Source organism: Dendropsophus ebraccatus, chromosome 3 (genome assembly GCF_027789765.1).
Source record: "Dendropsophus ebraccatus isolate aDenEbr1 chromosome 3, aDenEbr1.pat, whole genome shotgun sequence".
NCBI lineage: Eukaryota > Metazoa > Chordata > Amphibia > Anura > Hylidae > Dendropsophus > Dendropsophus ebraccatus.
The window spans coordinates 33557306-33584090 of NC_091456.1; the positions used below are offsets into that span (position 1 = coordinate 33557306).

At 44.4% G+C, this 26785-nt stretch overlaps 1 protein-coding gene across 1 annotated transcript in view; it reads left to right on the top strand.

The window, feature by feature from the left end:
* GLTP (glycolipid transfer protein) overlaps nt 1-25102 on the top strand; it is a 43836-nt gene extending 18734 nt beyond the window's left edge. The window contains exons 2-5 of the mRNA XM_069961356.1: nt 15291-15349; nt 16832-16965; nt 23091-23241; nt 24721-25102. Of these exons, the coding sequence (XP_069817457.1) occupies nt 15291-15349; nt 16832-16965; nt 23091-23241; nt 24721-24903 (527 nt within the window). The 3' untranslated portion in view covers nt 24904-25102. The remainder of the gene's footprint in view (nt 1-15290; nt 15350-16831; nt 16966-23090; nt 23242-24720) is intronic.
* The last annotated feature ends 1683 nt before the right edge of the window (nt 25103-26785 follow it).

The following is a 26785-nucleotide window of genomic DNA, read 5'->3' on the forward strand; positions in this document are numbered from 1 at the left end:
TGATGAGGAACTAAACCAAGAAGTTATAGACTTGCTAAATAAAGGTTTAAATTTTTGTGTGGCAGAACCTTTTGACTTAGTAAATTTTGAAATTGACCTATATAAATCCATACGTAAACTAAATCTGAAAAGGTTCTTCGCACAGGGGTTAGAGAACCAAACTCCCGACCTAGAGGGAGAAATCCCTATAACGTCAGAAAAATTGGGTTTCAGCCTGGCGGGAGCAAACACAGAAGAAGATGTAGAATGTTTAAGGTTTTAGGTGTGGAGAATTTAAATGTTGACTGTAATTCACCATTTTTTTCAGGTGGCGTAAAATCCAGCTTTACCCCCCCGGTCCAAGCAGGGAGTAATCTTGATCTGTTCCGCTTCAAGGTCCTAGAGGACATGAAGGCTTTGATATACCCTAATCCTCCAAAAAATCTTACCGCAAAAGACATTGCAGCCCTAAAATGGTTGAAAAACAATGATGAAATAATTATAAAAAAAGCGGACAAGGGGGGTAACGCTGTGATTATGAGTAAAACCTATTATTTACAGGAAGCCACACGACAGTTGAATGACCACGACAATTACGAAGTATTAAAAGAAAACCCGACACAAAAAGTAAAAAACAAACTCCAAACGTTTTTACGTAGACATGTAGAAAAGGGTACCCTATCCCGCAAAAAAGCAGAAAAACTTCTTCCTAGTATACCAAAAGATCCATGCTGGTATTTCGTTCCCAAAATCCACAAAACACTTATAGCCCCTCCCGGTAGACCTATAGTCTCTGGGATAGGATCAGTCACAGAGCCCCTTTCCCAATATTTAGATTGGCTATTGCGTCCGCTACTGAACGAAATACCAGCATTGATCAAAGATACTAATGACTTTTTAAAGGCAATAAACGACATCGGATGGCAAGAAGGAGCATACCTGGCTACCATCGATGTCGAAAGCCTGTATACAAAAATCCCCCAAAAATTAGGGGTAGATACCATCCGTAAGCTCCTCGAAAAAACTGAAATAAGCACAGATTTATGTGACTTTGTTTGTGACGGCTTACTATTTGTCCTGGAGAATAACAATTTTGTTTTCAACGACAAATGGTATAGACAACGCAGCGGTACAGCGATGGGGACGCCGGTCGCATGCACCCTGGCGAACCTATTCCTGGCCGGTTTTGAGCGTGAAAACATTTTCAGTATAAAAAATTCCTACTCCAGATTTATGAAATGTTATCTGCGTTTTGTGGACGACATTTTCATAATCTGGACAGGCACTAAAGAACTGTTCACTGAGTTTGTGTGCTATCTGAATAGTAATGAGTACAATATGTCGTTCACTAGCAAAATAGACAGTAAAGAGACCGAGTTTTTAGACGTCTTAGTCCAAATAAAAAATGATACTATAACAACAGTAAGCTACCGTAAGCCTACGGCCTCAAATACCCTGCTCCACTATGGAAGTTACCACCCTACACACGTGAAATCGGCCGTTCCATACGGCCAATATCTACGGCTAAGACGGATAAATGGAACAGATGAAACATATCAGGAAAAAGCAAATGAACTGACATCCCGCTTAGTTCAGAGAGGGTATTCGAGGGCAGATTTAGAGGTAGCAAAAAATAGAGCCTTTAAAAAACAAAGAAATGAATTACTAAAAAATAATAATAAAAAATATAAGGTACACTCTAGGTTTGCCTTTGCCTTTAAATTTTGCCCCCTAGCGGATAAAATACGTGAAACCATCCAAAAAAACTGGTATCTTATAGAAAAAGATGAGGTCCTTTCACAAATCTATTCAGAAAAACCCATAGTAACCTTTAAAAGATGCAAAAATTTAAAAGATATACTAGTGCACAGCAGGTTTAAAGAAAAAAAGAGAAACCAGTCATGGATAAAAAACATCGCCCCCAAAGGTATGTACAAATGCGGAAATTGTAAGTGGTGTGAACAATGCCTAACAACAAAAACCGTAACTTTAGGGGGTTATACCTGCGATATCACAGATTTTATTTGTTGCAGGACTAAGGGAGTAGTTTACGCCATAGTGTGTGAATGCGGTGTACATTACATAGGTAAAACTATAAGAAACCTTAATAGAAGATTCTATGAACATATATATTCCTGTAGGACAGAAAAAGGAGCCACAAAACTGATTAAACACGTAAATGAAACCCATGGAGGGAACACAAAATGCTTGAAGTTTGTAGGCTTAGAGCGCGTGTTCAATAAAGCCGGGCAGGATACAAATAAAATATTGTTGCAAAAAGAAGCCCGACTTATACTGAGAACAAAAGCGCAAGCCGATATAGGCTTAAATGACAAGATTGAACTGAATATGTTTATTTAAGCATACGCTTGTACCAAGAAATCCACATTTGTTTTTATCCAGAATGTAACGCCCACTGCTGTACGTCATCGGGGGCATGTTTTTAAACCCAGTACGGACAGGAGAGGCGAGGTCTGACGAAGCGCGCAAGCGCGAACCAGCTGTTACCTATTTCACAGGTGTCTGGCGTCCTGCAAGAAGCCCGCATATGTCCTGTAAAATTTTTTAACCACAACGCTACAATAAAGAAGATCACACCATAGGGTGAGTGCCCTCTTTATTCTCTCTCTACGTGGATTATTATTGCAGTCCTACACATATAACTGTTAGTTGAGATGGGAATACCCCCAGGGCTGTGGAGTCTGAGTTGGAGCCCGTTTTGGCTGGAGTCTGAGTTGGGAAAAAATGTATAGACTCCGACTCCAGCTTTAAAAAAAATCTTATAAAATTCATATGAAAACTCAGTTCTAAATTTTTCAAAGTTTTGCTCATCAATATATTCATGAGAAACATTCTAATAGGACACTGGCTCTATTACATAAGGGTGGTCTGGGAAAAGTCACTATTTGGTTGGTTTCTGAGTTGGAAGAGTCCATTGTGTGGGGGGAGATCTGTGCTTATCTCTTCCTGGATGCTGGATGACAGTATATGAGGAGCAGTGTAATATGGAGATATCCTGTGCAATATAGAGAAGGAGGAGGAGAAGCCACAAGTAGTGTAGCAGTAACCTCTGTCCTCAATGTGGTGTTTTCTCTCTGGACGAAGATTGTGTGTGTGTGTGTGTGCGTGCGCGCTATGCCTGCAGCAGACTGTGAGTGTGTATGCTATGGCTGCAGCAGTGTGTGTGTGTGTGTGTGTGTGTGTGTGTGTGTGCATGCTATGGCTGCAGCAGGCTGTGTGTGTGTGTGTGTGTTATGCCCGCAGCAGACTGTGAGTGTGTATGCTATGGCTGAAGCAGTGTGTGTGTGTGTGTGTGTGCATGCTATGGCTGCAGCAGGCTGTGTGTGTGTGTGAGAGAGAAGCAGAAATTAAGGGTTATTCTTGGCAACAGTGTGGGACAGGGGGTGGTTGGTTCATAATAAAGAAGTCCTTTTTACCCCCACAGTACAAGGTGCAATGCGCTTCCAATCCTTTAATGTCACGGCCTCACTCAGAAATGCCCGCTCAGCCAATCAGTGAGTGAGGCGAGGCACAGCTGTAGTCACTAAATTGCTGAGCGGGTAGTTCCTGTGGGGCTGAGATGTTTCAGGAGTGCAGACAATGACAGAGAACTGACACACCTTGGCCTATGGGTGACCCCTCTCTATCTATGTGTGACCTCTATATTACAGGTATCTGGCATTGTTAGCAGTGTTTCTTTGTGTATTGTGAATAGTCAGTTAGAAACATAGAAGATGTCAGCAGGAAAAGACCACCTGCTCCTTCTAGTCTAGTTGTGAGTAGTTCAGGACATGGAGGCTGGAGACTGGCTGCTTCCACTGCAAACCCAGGAAAATCTGCTTTATATCTTTCCTTATTCCCTCAGAAGTCTGCATAGGATCATGTAGGACATTAGGGAGAAGCTGCTGAGCCAGTGTGATAAATGACTCCCCTGGTATCTGACTGGCCATTTATGAAGGAGCAGGAGTCGGTTCTGATAAAATTCAGGAGTCCGAGTCGGAGCTGCGGCTTACTGACTCCACAGTCCTGAATACACCTTTAAAGCACCTGTGGTGCTTTTTTTTGACCTGCGGCCCTCCCCTCTGACGCGGCTTTATTGAAATGACCCCCAGCCGGTGCCCAGGAATAGACCGGCAGCGTACGCGGGAATCGGGCTGCAGTTCGAAAAAAGGGCCATGGCATCGGCATCCCCTCGCCATTGCCAGTCTATTTATGTAACTATCAAAAGTGATGTACCAGTGATACCGCTTTAAGTAAATCCCCCTTGTGTAATATTTTTCTTCTACATGTATGTCCTTGTCTTCAACTTCTAGTAATTTGTATTGAGACCCAACAAAGTATTAGTAATAATTGCTAGCATTCACAGTAGTTTACCCTGGCCTAATGGCAAAATGTCAACATTACATTTAGATGAGGTAGAGGTTGTAATACTGACAGGTGCCAGTAAACATATAGCTGTCGGCTCAGCCTGTACTGGGAGCTCTGCGCAGCCGCTGCGCAACTTAACAATCAGTTTGTTTTTGTTGCTGGAAAACACCGGATGTGTGGGAGGGGATTTCCTGAGGATAGGCCAATAAAAAGTCCTGGAAACCCCCTTAATAACTGTTTAACTAGTCTTGGAAAAAAAATGGAGACTCCTCTCGCACAGCTCTGGGAGTCGGGTCGTGACATCACCATGTTATCCAGGAAGTGACATCACCATGTTATCCAGGAAGTGAGGCCTTGATGCAGTAGTAAGTGCAGGGAAAAAACTTTATAAATCACTTAAGTGATTGGTGATTTGTATAACTTTTGGGGGGCAATAAAATACTTTAAAGAAGTCTGGCAAAAAAGTTTTTATTAAAGTCTTTGGAAAACACCAATAAAAATCCCACTGCAAAAACGCAAGAGGCCAGATGGTCAACGGAAGTTTATGATCTGCCTTACACACATGGTGTTTTTTGGAGTGCCATTTTTCTTTCCTTTCTAGCGTTTTTGAGAGTCTTTGGCACTTTTTCCAAAACGCAGTATGCTGAGGGAGTGGCATTTGTTTAAGCAAACTGTGGCGTTTTTCTGCCATAGATTTCAATGGGGGTGTTCTAGTTGTCTCCCCCCCCCCCCCCGGATGCACCCCATTTTTTTTTTTTTTTTTTTTTTTTTTTTTTTTTTTTTTTTTGGTCACCTTTTGTGGTCCAGCAACTAGGTCATGTGATGGGGGGGGGGGGGGGGTAGTTTAGTAAACAAACACCTAAACCACAAAAAAGATCATTCACACATTAAGTCTAATAATGCAAGAAAAAAATTTCTAAAAAAAAACCAAAAAAAAAACATTGGCAGTTTTTCTGCGTTTTTTGGGGGCCTAAAAAAAATGCCACACAAAAAGGATGTGTGAGGGACACCCTTTTATTGCTTTGTGCAGCTGGTTCAGAAAAATCCCCTTAAATAACAAGGACTCTGAGTACTGCTCACTAGTCCTCTCCATTATGTGCATGTCCTCAGTAGCCCTCGATATTCATGAGCACCCTCTACCCAACAGCTGCTGATTGGCAGTTGCTTGCCTAAACAAGGTCATTGTCCTGGGACAAGAACTCTTCACCTAAATGGATGCATTTTCTATTAGTCACCTTCCTGGGATGGGCTGTATACTAGTATGTTACACACACAGATGCAATTCCCCAATTAACCTCCATTTTTTTTTTAAATTATTTATTTATAAATCACCCTTAATTCTAGAGCACTATACAAGTGATAGGGGTAACAAACAGGAACATTACAAAATGAAAACACTTTACATAAAGGCAAATGGCAGACTGGTACAAGGGGGAAGAGGACCCTTACAATCTATAAAGTAATGGGAGAGAAACAGGAGGTAAAGTGCAGCCAGTCAAGTGTGATGCAGAATTGTTATAGGTTGTAGCCTAGTTTGAAGAGAGAGGTTTTTCAGGTCACTTTTAAAAGACTTGATGGTGGGTGAGAGCCGGATGTGTTGGAGTAAAGCATTCCAGAGTATGGGGGAGGCTCGGGCAAAATCTTGGAGGCGGTTGTGTGAGGTGTGAACTAGGGGGGGGGGGGAGCACAGAAGGTCGTCACTGGAGGATCGAAGGTTGCGTGAGGGACGGTAGCGGGATATCAGGTCAGAGATGTACGGAGGGGACAGGTTGTGGATGGCCTTGTACGTCATGGTCAACAATTTAAAGTGAATGAGTTGGGCAATGGGGAGCCAGTGAAGGGATTGGCAGAGGCAAAGCGAGGGGAAAGGTGAATTAGTCGGGCAGTAGAGTTAAGGATAGACTGGAGGGGAGCAAGGGAGTTAGATGGAAGGCCAGAGAGGAGGATGTTACAGTAGTCCAAGCGGGAAATAATGAGAGCATGTACCAGCAGTTTGGTGGAGTCAGGGGTTAAAAAAAAAAAAGAGCGAATTCTGGAAATGTTTGAGGTGAAGGCGGCAGGAGGTGGTCAGGGCCTGAATATGTGGTTTAAAGGACAGTGCAGAATCAAAGGTGACCCCAAGGCAGCAAATTGAATGACAGGGGACAGAGAGCAGCCATTGATAGTGATTGACAGATTAAATGGCAGGGTGGAGCGAGATGGGGGAAAGATGATGTTCTGTTTTGTCCATGTTGAGCCTTAGAAAGCGAGAGGAAAAGAAGGAAGATATGGCCGATAGATACTCTGGAATCCTGGATAGTAAGGAGGTGAAATCCGGACCAGAGAGCTAGATCTAAGTGTCATCGGCGTAAAGGGGGTACTTGAAGCCATGGGATTCTATGATATGTCCCAGGCCAGAAGTGTAGATGGAGAAGAGAAGAGAAGAGGCCCAAGTACAGAGCCTTGGGGAACACCAACAGTGAGGGGACGAGGAGAGGAGGTGGTGTGGGAGACACTAAAAGTGCGGTTGGAGAGGTAAGAGGAGATCCAGGAGAGGGCTGAGCAAGTGACGCCAAGGGATTAGAGAATTTGTAAGGGGAGAGAATGGTCAACTGTGTCGAAGGCAGAAGATAGGTCAAGGAGAAGGAACACAGAGTATTGGCGTGAGGCTTTGGCAGGTAACCAAAGTGGCCAATGACCTGCTAAGTTGCCCTGAAGTATCTGCTTGACACCCTGATGTTTTTATACAGACCGTGACTCCAATATGGCCGCAACCCAGCAAGTCTTTAAAACATCCAACTTTTTATTTTATTTATCTTCTACAGATCTGAATCTAATAAAAGGGAATGTCAGGTTTATTTTAGTTTCACTCAAATGTTTTTTCCTCCCTATATGGTCTACATGTACCACATTCATAATGCTGCATTCCTGGAACTACTTACAGTACACAGGAAGAAGTAGGCATATTTGCAGTGTGTGTAAATAAGAATTCTGTTGTCAAAGCTGTTTAGCTTCCCGAATTTCATGAATGCATCTACCCTTATAATGGGAACTACATTTACGATATAGAATACAGGGTAAAGATTGAGCATGTATCGCTCAAAATCCAGCTAAAATCATTGCGATTAAAAATATAATTCTGTGCAGAAAACTCCAGTGCCGCTCCTTGTGCCGTCATGGTTTCACAAACAAATTTTATTCTGATTCTGCATTCTGCATGCGCTCTGTAATCCATGGAGCATGGACTCGCAGCCCTCCAGGCGTCCTGTATCGATATGTGACTTTACTGATATAGTTCTCCCAGCCTCCTGTTGATACATGACGCCAAAAGGACTGTGAGTCCACTGTGCAACATCACGCTTCATAAACACCATGGATTAAGGAGCGTGAGAATAAGGCTAGGTTCACACCACGAATTTGCAATCCGTCTCGCTGTATCCATTTTGGAAAATGTACAGAAAAACGTGGTCAACCATGTTTTTTGTGTATGTTACATTATATGGCACACAGGCTTTAACCAGTCACCAAGTTGTAACCGTGAAGCGACTTTATATACAAACCGGTTGATATGGTTTACTGTGACCATTTGGAATTTTTATTTTTACTACATATATTTTAGTAACTTAAATAAAAAAAAAAAACTCAGAAGTTTGCTTGGCTGTTGAAATGTGTCATTGTAACTAGAGATAAGCGAGTCTCAAGCACCTTTGGGTCAATCCACACCAGAGAGTGCAGAATTTCATTGCTGGTGGCTGCAGAAGTTGGATGCAGCCCTAGGGCTCCCTGGAAACATTGATATAGCCATAGGCTGTATATATGTCTTTCAAGACTCCCTAGGGCTGCATCCAACTTCTGCAGTCATCGGTAAACGAATGCTGCACACTCTGGTTCATCTCTGATTGTCACCAATAATTTTTAAGTCTTATTTGAAAACAACAAAGTCTAACTGATTCCTGCAGTTGTGTTCGGGATTCATGGTGATCTTTGTCATGTAACATCATGTTATGCAGCATTATGTTAGTGAATGGTGTTACATTATAACACTGACAGCACAGCTTCAGCATAAGTGCAAGATAGGCATCCTTGATGAATTTTTGGTTGCCAGCCGCATGCAAGTTTGTGACCATTGACATCAATGCAAGTCACGTGACTTGCTTGCGACTGATTTATTTTAACAGCAAGCTGCCTAAAAAAAAAAAAAAAAAAAGTATGGTCACACAATTTGGATAAAACTTATTGTTGTGGTGTCCAAAGTCTCTTTTTAGGCCTACCCTAATACAGCAGAAGTGTATTTGTTGGATAAATATTTTCCCCTTTTGTATGCGCTTTTATTGAACCCTGCTGCTATATTATCCGTAGTACATGTTCAAGAGATTAGTTATCAGTATTTAGTTCTGTAATTGTTGCACAGTTGGGGCCCATGTACACAGAGGATAAGAGGCAGAATTTCCGAGCGGAGTCTGTGCCACGGATTCAGCTTGAATTTTGCCTGTCCCATTGCGTCATACGCCTCTGCTCTCTGCTCAAAGAATTGGTAACTTTTTACGACAGTCACCAAGTGAGAAGGGGGGGGGGGGGGGCGGGACACCAGGAGATGAAGTGGATTAGTCAGAGGGAAGTTTTCAGTGCTTCCTAGTCGGCAATGAACTGTAAAATGGTGCAGAGAAGTCTATACATTGTATAGACACGTCTATATTACTTTTCATGTACGTTTCAATATTCATAAATTTTCCATATCCACAGTTCCCTTTTAAGGGAACATACAGAATTCTTTTTTTCAATTTTATGGAATACTTTTTTTTTTTTTTTATCAGTAAAAAGTATAAAACCTATTGCTCCAAAGTTGACCAACTGATCTAGTTTTTGCTAAATTGCATATTAACCATGGGACTAAAAAAAAGTTCAAAGTCAACCTGATAGTTTGTTCTTTGATGAATATAAGTGAGATAATTGTTTTTGTTCTATAAAAAAAACAACAACATACCACTGCGTTGTGGCCTACAAGCTGCCCACAAATACATAGATTATTCCTTGTAGTAACTAACATTCCATCGCTGCTGTTTATGAGAATGTTCATTGTTGGAATAGCATGCGCACATTTTTTCTCTATAATAAAAAAGCATCTGTTATGCAGTTTATAAGTTTATATACTGGATTTTTTTCCCATTCTAACAAATGAACCACATGTTGTATTGCATTTTGTTATTTTGTGTAAAAAAAATTTTAGGCAACCGAAATGGGCAATGCGTACCATCATTGCTTCTTCTCCTTTGTCTAAAAAAACGTAAAATAAAAAACAAATGACCACCTTTTTTAAATGTGTTTTCTACATTCATTACAACGGTTTCACTCTCTAGGTCAACCCGTGCCTGTCACCAGCTAATCTCTCAAGTCTTAGTCCAGTGCAATGGTCTCATTTATGCAAGTGCTCTGGTGTCAGGGGATCCTCATCTATAAAGCATGCGCTTCCTTGCAGATACATTTCTCTTACTTTTAAGTGCAGAAAAAAAAATTCAGCTCACTATCAGGATTCTAGTTAATCGAAAGAGCCAACATAAGCTGCATTCTCTATCTATCTATCTATCTATCTATCTATCTATCTATCTAATCTCTGTTTTTGCTGTGACGAGATTCTGGGGTAGACTGTTCCACAGATTCACTGTTCTCATGGTAAAGAAGGCTTGTCCTCTCCGGAGATTGAACCTTTTTTTTTTTTTCTCCAGGCGGTGCCCCCTTTGTCCTTTTTTGAGGGGATTGTTTCTGGAACATCATTTCCCCATATTTCTTGTAGGGGCCATTTATATATTTAAATAAATTAATCATATCTCCCCTTTGAGACTATACAAATTTAACTCCCTAAATCTATTCTATGCATGTGACTTTTTTTATTTCGATCCAATAAATTCAATTGCTACCATTGAGGTTTGTAGGAAAACCTTGTGGGAGCTGTAATTGCCCAACTTTTTGTAAAAGTACCATAATATGGAAAAAAAATAAAACTTTTTTGATCTGTGTGTTTTTTTTTTTTTTTTTTTTTACAATTTCCTAATTCTGAACCGGTAGAACAGATTTTTCAGCGACTGGCGTGTGTTCATGGGAAGAGGTTGTAAAGCTCTTGTGTGACAGGTTAACCGATGACATAAAACGATTACATCTGCATCAAGTGTCTGCGAGGTACAGATTATCAGGCAGAGATAAGCAAGCCAAGCAAGCAGGTTACTTGATGCCCATCGGCCTCTCTCTTTGTGGCCGTGCCTGATCAAGTGACTATCTTTTGTTACAGACGCCACAAAAATAATTAAATAAATTTGATACAGTAGACCGTTCCATTCTGACCCGAAGCTGCAGAAATTAGGATTCATCTCATTATTTATTCAGATGTCGACGGCTGCACTTTGTGACTCGGCTCACAAGGTATTTTTCCACTGTTGTGGGACGTCAAGGCTTTCAGTCTCAAATATCACTGTAAAGATTAAGGGTGTGAAAGCAGCCAAGGGTTGGAAGTCTAGAAACTACCGGATGATGAAACAATCTTAGAGCAAAGTTTTGTTTCTTCATTTTTAGGTTTTATCCTTAGTAAAGACACACTTTGATAAGTTAGTTAATGCAGTATGTAAAAACTGTAAACCATAGGGGTACAGATATGATAACTGGATAGGGTAAGTTGACCCCAGACCGATGTTTCCTTTTTTTCTCAGAAAGCGATCACTTTACCTGCTGGCTGGGCATACTGGTCATATATGACACGTTTTCCAGCAGTATGAGAAGATAGAAGGTAGAATATAGTGAATTACAAAAAAATGTATTTCTTTATTATGATAACGACTGGCTGCTGGCCGTCAGTCCCTACAACAAGCAGCAGCAGACTGCCTCTATTTCCTATGTTTAGATTATCCGGGGAGCACCTCCCCATGGCACCCCCACACTTACCTGCTCGCTATCGACACCTGTGGGGAATGAAAAGCAGGCGAGCACTGATCTGACATGTCGGCGATTGCTTGCTCCTCCAGATTGGCCTGTGTAATAGGGCCTTAACTTTGTAAAAAGCTCATTTTATTTCCCAGGGACAGTGTCACTTAAAGGAGAAGTCCGGCAAAAGTTTTTATTAAAGTATTGTATTGTCCCCCAAAAGTTATACAAATCACCAATATACACTTATTACAGGAAATGCATATACAGTGCTTTTTTTCCCCCTGCACTTACTACTGCATCAAGGCCTCACTTCCTGGATAAAATGGTGATGTCACGACCCGACTCCCAGAGCTGTGCGGGCTGTGGCTGCTGGGGAGGATGATGACAGGGGGAAACTGAGGGGCACAGGGCACTGGAGGGACACTGAGCATCCCTCTGCCATCATCCTCTCCAGCAGCCACAGCCCGCACAGCTCTGGGAGTCGGGTCGTGACATCACCATTTTATCCAGGAAGTGACCTCACCATGTTATCCAGGAAATGAAGCCTTGATGCAGTAGTAAGTGCAGGGAAAAAAGAACTTTATAACCATTTCCCGTAATTAGTGTATATTGGTAATTTGTATAATTTTGGGGGGGGGGGGGCAATACAATACTTTAATAAAAATTTTCACCAGACTTCTCCTTTAAGGGCCTTTTACATAGGCCGATTATCATGCAAAAAATTATTAAATTGGTTGAATGTAAACATTAATCTTCTGAACAAACTATTCGTATGTCGTTGATCGCATCTTTTGAGCTGACCTCAAAATCATTGTTAATCGTTCTCAAGTCTTTCATTGTAAACGCTCATCGTTCACAGTATTTAGATAAGAACGCATTGCATTAGCGACTTTTCATAGCACTTAACCTTCTAATCTAAATGCCTGTCGTTTACAACAAAATATCCTCACTTGTCATTCGCTAAGCAAGCGATTAAGTGATTTATCTGTGTATGTAAAAGGACCCTAATGGCCCTATTCCACGGAACGATTATCGTTCGTTTTCGGACGATATCGACCGCTACGGACGATAATCGTTCCGTGGAATAGAGTGCAACGATCAGCCGACATCGTTCATGTCGGCTGATCGTTGCAGTCGCTTGTTTTTCAACATGTTGAAAAACAAGCGACTGATATAGCAGCGATCTGCTGCCGTCGCTCCGTTGAATAGGAGCGTCGGCAGCAGACACTGCTATATCCTATGGGCTGCCCGGACGATCAGCGATCCTCCGAGCAGCCCCCCCGCAGCACCCCGCCGCCCCTCCCGCACTCACCCGCTCGCTGCCGACGCGTTGAATAGCGGCGGCAGCGAGCGGGGAACGAGGAGCAAACGAGCGCTGACAGTGCTCGTTTGCTCCTCTTAACGACCCGTGGAATACGGGCTTTAGGCATGTGTGTGACAATGCTGGAGCCACTCCGCCCTCTGGCTATCGCTCTGCCTTCAGGCCTCCTTACTGAATGATTGACAGTCGGCTCAACCTCAGACACGTTGAAATCCTTGGTGGGCGCCAGCAGTGTCTCAACCATGACTCTGTGACAACAGAATGCTTGCTTCCTAAGTAATGCCCCTATTCCACGGGTCGTTTTAGAGGAGCAAACGAGCGCTATTAGCGCTCGTTTGCTCCTCGTTCGCCGCTCGCTGCCGCCGCTATTCAACGCGGGTGAGTGCGGGAGGGGCGGCGGGGAGCTGCGGGGGGGCTGCTCGGAGGATCGCTGATCGTCCGGGCAGCCCATAGGATATAGCAGCGTCTGCTGCCGATGCTCCTATTCAACGGAGCGACGGCAGCAGATCGCTGCTATATCAGTCGCTTGTTTTTCAACATGTTAAAAAACAAGCGACTGCAACGATCAGCCGACATGAACGATGTCGGCTGATCGTTGCACTCTATTCCACGGAACGATTATCGTCCGTAGCGGTCGATATCGTCCGAAAACGAACGATAATCGTTCCGTGGAATAGGGCCATAACTGTAACTGTCGGTACGTATTTAGATGCATGTTATAGAAATTTACATGCTATAGAAATAAGTCTTATACAATTCAGAAGTCTGGCTTTGTGAGTCTATTCTTAGGGTAGCTTCACACGTAGCGAATTGCAGTGGTTTTCACACTGCAAGTTTCGCAGCAAAATCTGCTGCGATTCTCGCTGCTGAGTTAGAATGGGGTAACATACTCTATGCCAGGGGTACTCAACAACTTTTAGTGAAGGTCCACTTACCGGGGTCTATTGTCAGGTGAAGGTCCGAGCTGAACATCAGTAGGAAACGTGTTTTGTTACTTTGTCACAAACGTTCAACTATTTATATACAGAATTGCTGCTTATTAGCGGGAAAACTGGCATTTTTTTCTTTCTCACCGGCACTTTGATATAAGGTACAAAGGGGGTGACTGCCCTGGTAGTATATAGCCCCCCTGTTGCTCCCCCAGTAGTGTATAGCCCCCCCTGTGCGCTCTCCCTCAGTAAGTATATAGCCCCCTGTTGCTCCCCCAGTAGTATATAGCCCCCCTGTGCGCTCTCCCCCTGTAGTATATAGCCCCCTGTGAGCTCCCCCCAGTAGTATATAGCCTCCCCGTGCGCTCTCCCCCTGTAGAATATAGCCCCCTGTGAGCTCCCCCCAGTAGTATATAGCCTCCCTGTGCGCTCTCCCCCTGTAGTATATAGCCCTCTGTGCGCTGTCCCCCAGTAGTATATAGCCCCCTGTGAGCTCCCCCCAGTAGTATATAGCCCCCCTGTGCTCTCCCCCTGTAGTATATAGCCCCCTGTGAGCTCCCCCCAGTAGTATATAGCCCCCGTGAGCTCCCCCCAAGTAGTATATAGCCCCCCTGTGAGCTCCCCCCTGTAGTATATAGCCCCCTGTGAGCTCCCCCTGTAGTATATAGCCCCCCCGTGCGCTGTCCCCCTGTAGTATATAGCCCCCTGTGAGCTCCCCCCAGTAGTATATAGCGCCCCTGTGCTCTCCCCCCAGTAGTATATAGCCCCCTGTGAGGTCCCCCCCAGTAGTATTTAGCCCGCCTTGTGCTTTCCCCCTGTAGTATATAGCCCCTGTGAGGTCCCCCCTGTAGTATATATCCCCCTGTGAGGTCCCCCCTGTAGTATATATCCCCCTGTGCGCTCCCCCCAGTAGTATATAGCCCCCTCAGTAGTATATAGCCCCCTGTGAGGTCCCCCCTGTAGTATATAGCCCCCTGTGCGCTCCCCCCAGTAGTATATAGCCCCCTCAGTAGTATATAGCCCCCTGTGAGGTCCCCCTGTAGTATATAGTCCACCTGTGCGCTCTCCCCTTGTAGATGCCCCCCAGACAGAAAAAAAAAATAACAAAAACAACTCACCTAGCACCTCGTTCCCCGCTGCGGCTGTCTTCTTCTCTTCCCGTCGGTCCGGCCCCCGGCTGATACGCGCTCTGTAGGGATGTTCCGGGGATTCCCCAGCAGGGCGCGCATCAGTGACCTCAGCGTACGCCGCCGGCCTGCACTTCCGGGAAGGACAGGCCGGCAGCGTACACTGAGGTCTGTGGTGCGCGCTCTGCTGGGGAATCCCCGGGACATCCCCAGAGAGCGCGTATCAGCCCCCGACACTGCCCCCAGCCCCACAGGCGTACTGACATCTAAGGACAGTACGCCTATGGGGCGGGAGGCAGTGCGGTGGGGAGCGGGACGGACCGGATCCGGGGCGGTTAGGAGGTCTGACCAGGGGTCCGGACAGCTGGCCTCCGCGGTCCGGGTTCGGACCGCGGTCCGCCAGTTGAGGACCCCTGCTCTATGCAGTGAAGTCGCAGGAATCGGTCAAAAGGTTTTTAATGTGTCAGGGTCTGATGGTTCGAACTCCTACCAATAGCTAGATGAAGCTACAGCTTTTGGAACAAAATTTTACAAAATGAATTTAACCTATGATCTTTTACCAAAAGGAGCTTCTGGTATAAATCAATTCAAAGCATTTACAGAATATGTGTGTAGACTAAACAATGGTTTCATTTAACAATAAAAATAATTTGATATATTTTTTTCTATTTTCAGACTGCCTTGGATCTGCTATCTTCTCTCCAATCAAGGCTGATATAACAGGCAACATTACGGTAACTTTTAAAAAAAAATATGTATATATTTTTGCTTTCTGTTCCATTGGGTTCAGTTTTCACCAGAGTCTTTGTTCTTTCTAACTGTTGAACATTTTGACCATGCTCTCACACCACTTCTGCGGTATAGGAATTGGTAGCAATATTTTATGAATAGGAGGGTTAAATACTAGATAGGTCCCAAATGATCCAGCTAACAAAATAGTGAAGGTCTGGTTATGTCCTCATTGAACAGGAAAGTTGCATATATATATATATATATATATATATATATATATATATCTATATATATATATATATAATATATTTTATTTTATTTTATTTTATTTTTTTTTTTTCCTTTCTGTGAAACATCTTCATTCATATTTGCTTAAATGGGTACTCTGGAAACTAGTTTTTTCATACATTGCTTTAATAAAGTTTTATATTTGTACAGTGTGGAAAATTCTTTGCAGTACCACAGAATTTTTGGAATTTTAATAATCTGTTACGGAATCAATCATGTATTTTGTTGGACTCCAAACCAAAGGTTGTTTACTAACAATACTTTTATGTTACTCATATGCCCCGACCTCCTGTTCAGTGTGTGTGTGTGTGTGTGTGTGTGTGTGTGTGTGGATGACCAGATAAAATAATTAGTTTTTAATCCACTCCTGGTTTTGGTTGCAATATGAGGACCACAATACTGACTGAAATATACGTAGTGTGAACCCAGCCTTAGTGTCCTAATACATAGAGCAATTATCTGGTGAAATCAGATATTGCGCTGTGTAATAAAGACAATGATGAGCCAAGAAGCGAGCAATCGTTCACTCACTGCCTGATCGCTGGTTTTAAATATGCTTAAAAAATTGTCAACCGCGCATCTCTCCATGTAATAGCTGATGCGTGTCTGACCGCTGATTAGAGGGCTAATCCTATACTGTATATAGGAAATAATAAAGATTTTATGCTTTCTTTTCCACACTTCCCCCAGTGTCCCCCTTCCATGTCCCTGGGTCCCCCCGCTAACCACAGCCTCTGCTGACACTTCTGAACATGTATCTACAGTGAGAGGCTGCTCAGCCAATCACTGACCAAGACTGGATAGCGCCATGGCCAGTGATTGCCTGAGTGGGCTGTCACTGCAGAGACTGGTTCAGAAGTGTCAGCGGGGGACCCAGAGACACGGCAGGAGGACACCAGGGAAGAGTCTAGAGTAAAGCATCATCTTTATTATTTTAGACCTTTTAAGCAAGGGCTGCATGGACATTATGGAGCCATGCAATAGGGTCAGTAAATGAGCACCAGTCTTGCCCTATGACCATATTTATTCCCTTTAATAACCCTTCATAAAACCTATTACCACTGATTGGAGTTTCAGGCTTTGCACTCTAACCACACATCCTCACTGATTTTCTATTTCCATTTTTTGAAGTTAGTTTTAAATAGATTTATTTTTGCCAAGTGTATAAAATTTTATATGTATTTTATTTTTGTTAGAAAATTCGAAATGTTTATGAAACGAACCCAACCAAGTTCAAAACCCTGCAGCAAATTTTGGAAGGAGAAAAGGAACTGTATGGGCCTCAATGGCCAAAAGTTGGTGCGACTCTAGCTTTGATGTGGTTGAAAAGGTAAGACTTATGCAATTAGTTTTCTACAAATTTTACTTGTCTCCGGGAATTAATAAATTGCTGTTCTGTTACTGATGGGTACAAGGATTCTTAGCATATGGATTTAAAGTGAACACAAATTGAAAAGGCATAACCCAACTACTGCATTTAGAAGATAACTGTAATGGTAGCAGTTATGTAAACAAAGAATGTCTTGTCCCTTGGCATGCCCAGAACCCTTAGGCATGCAAACTGTTACTACCTATTCTTCATTGTAAAGCTGGGTTCACACACAGTATATTTCAGGCAGTATTTGGTCCTCATGGCAACCAAAACAAGGAGTGGATTGAAAACACAGAAAGGCTATGTTCACACACTGTTAAAATTGAGTGGATGGCCGCCATATAATGGTAAATAACGGCCATTATTTCAATACAACGGCCGTTTTTAAAATAACAGCATATATTTGCCATTAAATGACGGCCATCCACTTAATTACAACATTATATGAACAGATCCTTTCTGTGCTTTCAATCCACTTCTGGTTTTGGTTGCCATGAGGACCAAATACTGCCTGAAATATACTGTGTGTGAACCCTAAAAGGTAAAAACCAGCAATGCACATTAAAGGGGTACTCCGGCCCAGCTTACTTCCTGAGTAAGTGTGACATCACAGCACGGCCGCATTCTAGCGATACAAATATGTGCCGTTGCGTCAGGTGCTGCCCTCATCTTCAGACCTTTATGTGCCGTACTCTCGCGATAAGCAATAGTAGAGCAGAGCCATTGGCTCCACCACCCCCTGTGACGTTCAGTTAGGTCTCACTTTTTATCCAGGAATATCATGCGCCCTAACTTAACGTCACAGGGGGAGGCAGAACCAATGGTTCTGCTTTGTCAACTGTACTCACTTATCGCAAGAGTATGTCTGAAGATGAGTGCGGCACGTCAAGGAAGAGACACCTATTGCAGATGACATAACTGCACATAATGGCGGCGCTGGAACGCAGCCATGCCATGATGTCGCACCACTTCCGGTGGCAGAGCTGCTCAAGAAGTAAGCTGACTAGAGTACCCCTTTAAACTATGGGGTTGAAGTCAGGGGCGTAACTAGAAATGGCTGGGCCCCATAGCAAACCTTTGATTGGGGCCCCCCCTACCCCAAATCCACCCCCACCCCTGACCGACCACTACGCCATCAACACACCCAGATCTACACAGGTTCTGTACTCCATATAAATTACAGTGCAGTTACATCAGGTGACTCACAGGGGACGTCTTCTCTGATCGGAGTTCTTCCCTTTTCATCATCTTCTCCATCTGTCCTGGGCCGTTATGAGAACTTCTCGGAGCCACGAATCCACAGAATCTGCCAGACAGACATATTAGGCTCCTCACACTGACACCATCCTCATCTATATACAAACTGCACATCTGTAATGGCCCCTTTGTACCCTCTTTCAGTGAGTAGCCCTGACTCCTTGTATAAGAAGATATATATATATATATATATATATATATATATATAATATATAATATATATATATATATATATATATATGTGTATATATATATCCCTTATAGTATATGCCCCCCTCTGTGTAGACAGCTTATAGATTGCCCCTTGTTCAGTGCTCCGTATAGATGGCCCCATGTGCATCACCTATATCAGGGGTAGGGAACCTCGACTCTCCAGCTGTTGCAAAACTACAACTCCCATCATGCCTGGACAGCTAAAGCTGTAGTTTGCAACAGCTGGAGAGCCTGTGTAGTCCTCTTAGAGATGACCCTCTATGTTGTCCACTCCCCCATATAGCCCCCTTATGTTGTCCAGCCACCATAAAGCCCCCTTATGATGTCCAGCCCCCCCCCCCGTATAGCTTCCAGTGTTGTCCAGCCCCCACATAGCCCCCAGTATTGTGCATCCCCATCCCCCATATAGCCCCCAGTATTGTGCATCCCCATCCCCCATATAGCCCCTAGTATTGTGCATCCCCCCATATAGCCCCCAGTATTGTGCATCCCCATCCCCCATATAGCCCCTAGTATTGTGCATCCCCCCATATAGCCCCCAGTATTGTGCATCCCCAGCCCCCACATAGCCCCCAGTATTGTCCATTCCCAGCCCCCATATAGCCCCCAGTATTGTGCATCCCCAGCCCCCATATAGCCCCCAGTGTTGTGCATCCTCAGCCCCCATATAGCCCCCAGTATTGTGCATCCCCAGCCCCCACATAGCCCCCAGTATTGTGCATCCCCTTCCCCACATAGCCCCCAGTATTGTGCATCCCCTTCCCCACATAGCCCCCAGTGTTGTGCATCCTCAGCCCCCACATAGCCCCCAGTATTGTGCATCCTCAGCCCCCACATAGCCCCCAGTATTGTGCATCCCCAGCCCCCACATAGCCCCCAGTATTGTGCATCCCCTTCCCCACATAGCCCCCAGTGTTGTGCATCCTCAGCCCCCACATAGCCCCCAGTATTGTGCATCCCCAGCCCCCATATAGCCCCCAGTATTGTGCATCCCCAGCCCCCATATAGCCCCCAGTGTTGTGCATCCTCAGCCCCCATATAGCCCCCAGTATTGTACATTCCCAGCCCCCACATAGCCCCCAGTATTGTACAGTCCCAGCCCCCACATAGCCCCCAGTATTGTGCATCCTCAGCCCCCATATAGCCCCCAGTATTGTGCATCCCCAGCCCCCACATAGCCCCCAGTGTTGTGCATCCCCAGCCCCCACATAGCCCCCAGTGTTGTGCATCCTCAGCCCCCACATAGCCCCCAGTGTTGTGCATCCCCAGCCCCCATATAGCCCCCAGTATTGTGCATCCCCAGCCCCCATATAGCCCCCAGTGTTGTGCATCCTCAGCCCCCATATAGCCCCCAGTATTGTACATTCCCAGCCCCCACATAGCCCCCAGTATTGTACAGTCCCAGCCCCCACATAGCCCCCAGTATTGTGCATCCTCAGCCCCCATATAGCCCCCAGTGTTCCCCTCTGATAAAAATAAACAAAATACAACTCGCCTAACCACACGCTCCCCCGTCGGTCGCCGGTCTCCTCTTCTCTCTTCCTCCGACCAATAAGCCGCTCCCCGCTGATGTCCCAGGCAGCGCCATCACTGAGCTCAGGCTGCGCCCCGGTGGCTGGGACTTCCTGTACAGGGAACGCAAACCGGAAGTCCCAGCCGCCGCGGCGCTCAATGATGGCGCTGCCCGGGACTTCGGCAGGGAGCTGCACATTGGGTGGGGGCCGGGCGGAAACTCTTGTGATCGCAAGCAAAACGCTGCTTGCGGTCACAAGAGTGATTGACAGCGCGGGAAGCCTATGGTTTCTCGCGCTGTCAATCACGACACTTAACACCCGGGAGGCCCGCTCGGCCCCCGGGTGCTTCAGACAGTCAGCTCTGGGGGGCCCAGGCCACGGGCCCCCTGGCGCCAGGGGCCCCGTAGCGGCCGCTACGGCGGTAGGTCCGCCCCTGGTTGAAGTACAGCACATGTACATGCTTACATATTAAGGGGTTGGCTGTACATGCTGCAGTTTTGATGTTTTATAGAAATGTAGAAGATCATAGGTTGCAAGCAAACTGAAAGGCTCTATTACATGGCCCAGCCTTGCACTGTAAGCGCTTGCTTACGCAGCTTGAGAACTTTGTGGGAGGGCTGCACGGTTATCACCAGAGATGTTAGCTGAATACAGCAAGGGCTGCACTGTTGGGCGCACATTATTACACACTGAGATGCACAGGCGACATACGGATGCAGCAGATACTCGCCCCGTGTAATAGGCCCCTAAACCTCCCCAATCCCAAATAAACCAAATTCTACAGAATTCAGTCATTGGAATGTTCAATGTTATCGCACAGGTGTCTGGTTACAATATGAAAACTTTAACAGTAGTAGTTTCATAGTAATTCTATCATTGTAACAACTCTTATACATCTATTAAAAAAATTGATTATCTGCAGTTCGTCCTACATGTTACCAGGGCTGTGGAGTCGGTAAGCCGCAGCTCCGACTCCTGAATTTTATCAGAACCGACTCCCGACTCAGACTCCTGCTCTTTCATAAATGGCCAGTCATATACCAGGGGAGTTATTTATCACACTGGCTCAGCAGCTTCTCCCTAATGTCCTACATGATCCTGGGGCGACTTCTGAAACATATAAAGCAGATTCTCCTGTGTATGCAGTGGATGCAGCCAGTCTCCATGTCCTGAACAACTCAGAACTAGACTAGAAGGAGCAGGTGGTCTTTTCCTGCTGACAGTCTTCTATGTTTCTAACTAAATTTTCACCATACACAAAGAAACACTGCTAACAATGCCAGATACCTGTAATGTAGAGGTCAGCCATAGTGATATAGAGAGGGGTCACACATAGTGAATATAGAAGGTCACTGTGGGGGCACGCAATAGCACGCACACACAGCCTGCTGCAGCCATAGCACACATACACACACACACACACACACACACACACACACACACACACACACACACACACACACACACCCTGCTGCAGCCATAGCACACACACACACCCTGCTGCAGCCATAGCACACACACACACACAGCTTGCTGCAGCCATAGCACACATACACACAGCCTGCTGCAGCCATAGTGTGCGCACACACACACACACACACACACACACACACACACACACACACACCTTGCTGCAGCCAATGCACTTATACACAGTCTGCTGCAGCCATAGCACACACACACAGCCTGTTGTAGTCATAGCGCACACACAAGCTGCTGCAGTCATAACACACACACACACACACACACACACACACACAGCCTGCTATAGCGCGCACACACACACACACACACACACACACGCGCACACACACACAGCCTGCTGCAGCCATAGTGTGCACACTGTAACCGGTTGCTTTTGATAATAGTCTGAGAAGGCTATAACCACACAGATTTATAGAAAAATAAGAGATTTATTACAGAAAACAATACTTAGCTGCAGTAACAGATGGTACAGTTGCATTGTTGTTCCTTCCACAATGAAATGGGGAGCCCCATTGTATATTATGGACTAATATACACCCACCTCGCTCGATGACAGGGTGCTGGGCACCTTCTATCCATGGTCCCAGCTGAGGCTGACTAGACGCTACATACCCCCGATCTTTATAGTAAGTTTGGGTGGGGGGGTGATGTGATTCCAGAAATGTCTATGTAGACCACTGATGACCATGAATGGAAGTTTCCCAGGCCCTGTACATGTTTACCAAGCAAAATGTGGTTGTACAATTACAGCTACATGCATTTGGGCAATAACAACAACTGTGTCCTCCAATGTTTACACTACTGGGGAGGTTTATGGCCGAACAGTTGACATAAAACAATACAATTTACCTATTCCCATGCACATAGCTAAATACAAACCAATCCCACTTACAAAGCCAGCTAAGATAGATAGATACAAATAAGACATGAAAACACTACATTCCTTCCTATCACATGAATAAGACACTTTAATATTCTGAAATCTATCCGGTTACACACACACACACACACACACACACACACACACACAGCCTGCTGTAGTCATAGCACACACAGCCTACTGCAGCCATAGCACACACACACGCGCACACAGCCTGCTGCAGCCATAGAACACTAAAGATAAACACACAATCTTCTCCCAGAGAGAAAACACCACACTGAGAACAGAGTTTACTGCTTCACTACTTATGTCTTCTCCTCCTCCTCCTCTATATTACACAGGATATCTTCATATTACACTGCTGCTCATATACAGTCATCCAGCATTCAGGAAGTGAACAGCACAGATTTCCCCTCACACAATGGACTCTTCCAGCTCAGAAACAAACTGCCAAATAGTGACTGACAACTTTTCCATGACCACCCTTATGTAATAGGGCCAGTGTCCTATTAGAATGTTGCTCATAATATATATTCATGAGCAAAACTTGTAAAATTCATATCAAAACTGCTGGAGTCTGTACATTTTTTTCCGACTCCAGCCAAAGCTAGCTCCGACTCCGACTCCACAGCCCTGCATGTTACCCCAGTTACTAGTTTCAAAGTAATAGTTAGCCCTTGTTGCCCCTAATAAAGAAAAATTGTGTAACACATACTCCTTTGCTTGTTTCACAGGGGTCTAAAGTTTATTCAGGTATTATTACAAAGCATCTCTGATGGCGAAAGGGATGAACAAAACCCCAATCTCATTAAGGTTAATGTAACAAAGGCTTATGAGATTGCACTAAAAAAATACCACGGCTGGGTCGTACAGAAATTATTCCAGGTGAGTGTCTAAAGCAAGAATTGTAGCTGTGCAACAGTATTACATATACATTTTTACTGTACAATAAACATCAAAATCACATATGTTAAGTGCCTACATTCACAGTAGATGACAGTAGTACAGCAGTCTTAACCCAACTTAACCTATTTAGTTTATTGGACCGAATTAGTCCTAATCTATTTCTGAGTGTATACTGTAAATTTTCTGAGCTTCCGAATGTCTGCCTGCTTTTCAGAGTTGGCATGACTCTGGTACATGTTGGTATAGGGGGCACCATAAACTGAAAAAAACAAACACCCCCTAAAACGCTTCTCTACCCTTGGTCCCACTGCTTGTCCCGTTTGGCTTATTTCCAGACCCCCTGCTCCTCGTCTCATGCTTCGGAGAAGATTCTGCCCGCCCAGCCAATCACTGGCCAAGACTGGACATTGCAGTAGCCAGTGGTTTGCTGAGTAGGTGGGGCCTGCTCCAAGCCTTTTTTTTAGTAACAGACAGATGAGATGAGCAGGGTTTTTTTTTTCTTTTTCCCGGTTTCTCCACAGCCCCAGCTATATATATTTTGGCCACTCTGGAACACCCCTTTAAAAATATATAACCCAAACATTGTGATTTAAGGGCCAGTTCACATGGAGCAAAAGAGACGGAACTCTCCGCCGCGGAATCTCGCCTGCCTCAGTCTCACACAGTGTGTCTACAGGAGGGCTTGTGTGCGGGCAAACCCTCCCATAGACACACTGTGTGAGACTGAGACAGGCGGGATTCTCCACCGTGGAATTCTGCCGCTTTTGCTCTGTGTGAACTGGCCCTTAAGGTAGATTATCTTTTAAAGTGACACTGTGACCCCCTTTTTGCATTCTGACTTCTCTACAAAGGTGTAATGGGTAAATTTTAGCAGTTTTCATACCTTATTTTATATCATACGTCATGGTGCGTGTTCAAGTAAAAAGTGATCTTTTATCATCTGCGGATTGTGTTAAGTGGGCGAGCCTCATGGCATCAGCACCACCATTGGCCCCGCCCCTCAATGACGTCATGGGCACCTAGGCCCTACCCCCTCGCCGACCATTGGAACAGGCCCCCTCTAGGTCAGCCCATACAAATGGGCATCGAGGGGGCCCATGATGTCATGGAGGGGCAGGGCCAATGGTGGTGCTATGGGCTGGGCTAAGTGGCGCTGTTGCCGTGAAGCCCCGTCCACTTAGCACAATCTGCAGTTGATAAAAGATCACTTTTTACTTGAACAAGCACCATGACGTATGATATAAAATAAGGTAGGAAAACTGCTAAATTTATCCACTACACCTGTGTAGAGAAGTTAATATGCAAAAAGGGGGGGGACGGTGTCACTTTAACTGTGTTCCACCATTGACCACCGTTCAGTTCAGTTGCAGACCTTGTGTTTTTCTGGACTACATCTGCTCCAGGAATGTGTCTGTTTTTATTTTGTATATACAGTGACATATGTTTTCTGTTATCCAGGCTGCACTGTGTGCTGCTCCGTATAAAGATGACTTCCTAAAGGCCCTTTCCAAAGGACAGAATGTGAAAGAGGAAGAATGCATAGAGAAGATCCGTCAGTTCCTAGTCAACTACACCACCACAACTGAAGCAATATATATTATGTACAACAAGATGAATGCAGAGCTGGATTATAAAGCCTAACTGCCTGTTTTACAGACTTAACCCACTTGCTTTTAGCTCCAACTCAGGACATAATCTGTTTTCTTCTGTCTTCAGGAGAGGTTTATCAGATACTTGGAACTTTCCAAAAAAAAGAAACCTATATATATATATTTCAGTACTATGCCTATACTCATTTGACGCCTCAATAACTTCAATAATCATTAAGGATCAGTTCAGATACAGGATCTGCAGCAGATTTGATGCTGCGGATATCAATGTAACTAAATGACAACACAGAACCAAATCTGCTGCTGATCTTGAATATGTGAATGGACCCTAAAGTGGATTTCTATTCAAAATGTAAAACTGTCCACATAACCATAAATTACAAACAGGTTGTTATATTTGTTTTAAGAGGTTTGCAAATTTAAATTTTACTTGTCCCCTATCCACAGGATAGGGGACAAGTATGAGATCAAGGGGAGTCCGACATCAGTGCCCCTGAGGGATCTCTCTATCGGCGCCCCAGCTCCTTGTTTATGAATGAAACTGCGGGTCGGCGCACCCTGCGGCTCCATTAATTCTCTATGGAGCTGCCGGAGAGAGCGGAGTCCAACACTCTGCTCTGTCTGGCTGCTTCATAGAAAATGAGGAAACTCGTACATAATGGAGAATCTCATACTTGTCCCCTATTCTGTTGATAGGGAACAAATACATTTAAATCTGAAAACCCCTTTAACTTGCAGTTTCCTGTTTTGTTGTGTTGGGCAACAAAGTGCAGCTATATCGGTCGTCCAGTTTCAGTTCAATCAGCGACACACTAAGGTTTACCGCAAAAGCGAAGCAAAGCGGACAACCAATATTGCCGCACTTTCTGTTCTTAATTTTACAATAAATAGCTGCTACGGTGTCTGTAAAAGAAACAGAACTACCAAACTTTGGCTATTTTACCTAAGTTCCAACTTGCTAAGATGGTAAGTTTACATTTTGGGTAAATCCTCTGAAAGTACATAGGTGACAGACAATGGTCACCTAAAGATATTTCTCCTTGTAAATTTTTGTTCTAGAATTCTTCATACAAAATGACAGTGTTTGAGGGTGTGGTTTCGAAATAAGCTTGTAGTGTTAGTTTAAGTGAGGACAACAATAGGTTTAGCTTGTTCCACGGCAAAATGTCTGACACTGAGCAACGCATCAGGGAAAGCTCAGTATCGCTAATGCTGCATGCAGCAGCCCTAGAAATATGTAGGGTTTGAGCAGCCCTGCAGTTCCTGGCACAGCCATTGGCTGAAGCAGAGGTGCTGTGGTGCCTATTTTCTTTGATAAAATTATAGAAGAAATGTAAAAAAAATGTCCCTTTTTAATAATGCTTGAAAACCAGGTCTAGGGGAAAAAATGCATGATTACCAATTTCCTGACCTGACAAAGTGCTTGTAAATAAAAAGAATACATTAAAATTACTGATAGAAGCCTAGGTATATACAGGTTTAACAAACAGTTAAGCTTCAGCATTAGTTTAGAGTGCCGCTTTAACCCACTGCTCTAACGTTCAATTAATAACTTTAATTGGAGTCTAAGAGTATGTTCACACAGCTGATTTTAGAAAATGAATGCATATAGATATCGCACACGTTCACATGTGTGGTTAAAGGGGTTATCCAGGTTTAGAGAACCGTGACTGCTTTCTTCCAGCACCTCTCCTGTTCTCAGTTTGGGTGTGCGTTTTGCAACTTAGTTCCATTTAAAGTGAATAGAGCTGAGCTGTAATACCACACACAACCTGAGGACCGGGGTGGTGCTGTTTTTGCAAGAAAGTTGTGTTTTATTTTTTCTTCTTTAATCCTGTGTTACCTCTTTAACAGGGCTAATACATATGTGGCTATGTGCCATGGTTTCCACATGGATATTTATTGTCCACAGC